The sequence below is a fragment of the Medicago truncatula genome, chromosome 4 (genome assembly GCF_003473485.1).
Source record: "Medicago truncatula cultivar Jemalong A17 chromosome 4, MtrunA17r5.0-ANR, whole genome shotgun sequence".
NCBI lineage: Eukaryota > Viridiplantae > Streptophyta > Magnoliopsida > Fabales > Fabaceae > Medicago > Medicago truncatula.
Genome location: NC_053045.1, coordinates 54,286,178 through 54,289,807, shown reverse-complemented (window position 1 = coordinate 54,289,807; position 3,630 = coordinate 54,286,178). Strand labels below are relative to the sequence as shown.

The window sequence follows — 3,630 nt, the reverse complement described above, 5'->3', positions numbered from 1 at the left end:
GAAGCAAAATTTCATGAAATAGCAAATTTTTTCTATGACGATGCTATATTGATGGTGTTTTAAAATCAATAACAAAAATAAGAATTTTTTGTTATACTTGTTATATTATTATTGTAAAAGATAAATATAATTAGTTGAGTTTGTTACATTTTTTTTTTTTAGCAATTTGTTACATTTTTTTGAAAGTTACAAATATCTATTCTTATAATTTTAATCTATATAAAAAAATTTATTTAAAATGTATTCCATTATTTTCTCCAGCAGCCGATCGAATTGTTTTCTGTTGCAAACATAAATTATTCAGATTGCATAGTTTTCGGAAACTATAACATTTGTTACAAAAACAAATTTACATATAAGAAATTAAAATAGATTTACGGTACCTAAAAAAATCAATTTAGGTTTGCTCTCTTCCCTTCCCATCCCAGTTCGTTTGAGTGTAGCAAGATGGCAAAATTGATCACTGTGTTATCAATATTTCTAATTGTATTGATATCCAAATGCAATTCCTTGATGCCATTTTCAACTATACATTGTAAATCAATTATAACTGATATGATGGGGGAGTGTAAACCATATTACATGGACCACAATTCACCACCATATGATTCATGTTGTTCTGCTGTTGAATATATTATAACTACTTCTTACGGTTGCATTTGTGATATTAAATTGGAAGAAATCGACAATTTACCTTTCGATGCCACAAACACGGCCAACTTGCTTACTCTTTGTGGAGTATCCCTCCCCTGTCAAGGTAAATAATTAACTCTAACTCTTTTATCTTTTCTTGTTTTATGTATTGATAATTATGTTTACATTGTTTGATGCTAATAAGGTTATTTCATGTTCATGATGCAGTGCATGTTAGTACCACTGCTCCATCCCTCGGTACGTAAACTATGCTTTTCTTTTATTAGGTATAGGGAGACACCAACCATTTATCTCTCGTCATTTATATGAACATTTTCAATTGTATTTTTATTTGTTGTCACGCCAACATTAATATTTTGCTTATATTTGAATTAATCACATCAAAAGAAATCAATCAATATAGTATTGAAAAAGTTGACAGCACGACTCTCCATTAAAGGAAAGGAACTTGAGTTTGATTCCTAGAGTCACCTATTTAAGAGATAGTCTACTTGCGAAAAAAGAGTTAGCCAATATTAACTTAGTATTAGATGATCCGTTTGGACCTTAGGAGATGATTGATTGACTGAGATCTGTTGTGAAGAGCGGTTGAGCTTTAGTTCGTTTGATGCGAGTCCTTCTCCCCTGATCTTGGTGTACCTACATGTTCTCCGACGCCCAAATCAATAAGGAGTTCAAGAAAGTATGTGACTATATCATGGGTAAGAAATATCATACTTGACCCAAGGGTTGAGCAAGGATATATATATATATATATATATAGTGGATAATTATGATTTTAACTCATAGTCCTTTATCTATATAGCTGTCCTTAAGGGAATGTGAGTGACAATCAGAGTGGTCTGCTGCATAAGATTCAGAATAGGAGGTGAGGAACTCTCGATTTAGACCATAATCCAATAGGATTTAGGGCATGTCCATCGTATTGTGTCACTTGCTATTGGGGCTCGGGTCGGAACCGATCCCAATCGAATTGAATCTTGGGTCACCCCAAAACATTAGTCTTATAAAGGATCCAAAAGTCTAAGCTCCAAACAAATTTCATCTTTCTTGAAAGCATGTAAATCACTTTAAAACTGATCATGATTTCAACAGAGTCAAAGTTGGAAATAGTTGTTGTATTCAATTAATAGTTTTAATGAATTTATGTTTGTTATGTGATATTGTAGTTGATGCTCCTAAACTATATGCTTTAGAGAGTTTGGTTTCCAGTTTGGCTCCTAAAAGTGCAAGTTCATCACAGCCCCCTCCACAACAGAGTTCAAAGTCACTTTCAAGTTATGCTCCAAATTCTCCATTGTTACTGACAGCACCAGCACCAATGCAAGAGGCAAATGACAATGATGTGCCAGCTCCTCCATCACCAAATCAAGCGCCAATACACGTGCCAGATGACGGTTCAATCCATTTTTTTCTATTGTTAATTTTCTTGGCGTCGGTTTTTGTGATATTTAGCTTGATTAAAGTTAATGCAGATGCTTATGCACAACGAACAAATACGACATAGAGACGGACATGTCGACACCAAATGGTTGTGAAGGCTTTCAATCATGCTGTTGGTATTCCTTGGAGAATGCAAGCTAGATGGCAAAATTGTTTGCAAATTTGCACCCATATCACTTGTAAATGCACTCACATTCTTAGAGAGGGAAACTTAGTAGCTGATTCCTTAGCTAAAAATGCACAAAATCATGCTATGTTCTCCTCTCAGTGGTGGGAGCTTCCTCCCACTTTTGTGCAGTCTTTGCTTTTTAGAGATAGTTTAAGTTTGCCTTTTTCTAGAATTTCTATGGACTAATCTTTGTTATAGGTTCAGGCCTCTCCTGTTTTTTTAATAAATTTTCTTGCTTGATCAAAAGGCATGTGACAGTATAAACATTTAGTAGCACAATGGAAAGTGATGGTGTAAAAATGGAAGAGTATGTTTCAATTGATTTAATTGAACTTATCTACCAGCATAAACACTTGTGAGATTGTCTGAGAGATCTTATGAAAAGAACTTATGACATGTTGATAAGTTGTCTTCAACTTATATTCTTAAGCTCTTCAGGATAACTTATAATTTATATAAAAACAGTTTGACTTTATTTTATCTTTTGTTCCAGAAATAGTTTACACATAAACACTTATTTAATTATCACTTATACTATAAGTGCTTATCTAAATGAATTAAGCAAACCTTAGCAGCTGTTTGGGTATCAAGACCAGAGCTCTGAAGTGCTTCTTGAGCCTTCTTGGAAGCCTCAGAGAAGGCTGGGGAAGCAATTTTCAAAGCCTCTTGTCCAGCCTGCTGCACAATCGGCAACGCCGTATCGAAGCCAGGCTTCAAAGCACTCCCTACAGCTTCAGCAACACGTTGTGCTGAGTCCAAAAAACCAGAACCAACCACCTGAACCTGATCAATAGTCTGCTCCACCTAAATAAAATAAAAAATGCATTTCTAGTTAAAGGGCATGAATGTAAAATTGAAGGAAGTTGGTAAAGTTTGAAACTTTGGAAGAAAAACTTTACTTGGGTGAGAGAAGAAACAATTTGGTCCTTGGAGATGTTAACAGCAGCTCTAGCTTCATTTGGAGGGGTGAAGAGAGTAAGTAGTGAAATGGTGGTTGATGTTGGTAATGATATGCGTCTAAGTTGAGGTTTTGAGAAAGTGGTGATTGTGTGAGGTAAGGTAGAAGGAGATGGAAGAGAAGGTTTTGGTGTTGGTAGTGAAGACATGGCTGTAATCTCCATCGCCATTGTTAGAAGAGTGAAGTGGAGTAGTGTTTGTGTTTGTGTTTGTGTTTGTAGTGTGATTAGAGATGTGTTGTCAATTTTGTTCTTTCACATCAGTTGCGGCCTCTGTTTGAAGTTTGAATTACGAGCGTTTCCAGCAGCAGTTGCATCTAACAAGCAAAAATGGGTAAGTCAATTACCTTTTTTCATCTTGGTTAACATGCACTTAATCCATCTGTTATGATTTACCTTATAAGTTTA

The 3,630-nt window shown here is 35.0% G+C and overlaps 2 protein-coding genes across 2 annotated transcripts; one reads left to right on the top strand and one right to left on the bottom strand.

Annotated features, from left to right (window-relative positions):
* The first annotated feature begins 391 nt into the window (after positions 1 to 391).
* On the top strand, positions 392 to 2,554 carry LOC11440597 (uncharacterized). Its single transcript, XM_003609045.4, has 3 exons — positions 392 to 757; positions 862 to 891; positions 1,824 to 2,554. Exons 1-3 carry the CDS (start codon positions 448 to 450, stop codon positions 2,159 to 2,161), a joined length of 678 nt encoding a protein of 225 aa, XP_003609093.3. The 5' UTR covers positions 392 to 447; the 3' UTR covers positions 2,162 to 2,554.
* A 171-nt stretch (positions 2,555 to 2,725) lies between these two features.
* Positions 2,726 to 3,418, bottom strand: LOC11437677 (calcium sensing receptor, chloroplastic). The gene is made up of 2 exons (XM_003609044.4): positions 3,166 to 3,418; positions 2,726 to 3,070 (listed from the first exon to the last, which is right to left on the bottom strand). The coding sequence occupies exons 1-2, from the start codon at positions 3,391 to 3,393 to the stop codon at positions 2,801 to 2,803; spliced, it is 498 nt and encodes a 165-aa protein (XP_003609092.1). The 5' UTR covers positions 3,394 to 3,418; the 3' UTR covers positions 2,726 to 2,800.
* Positions 3,419 to 3,630: the final 212 nt, after the last annotated feature.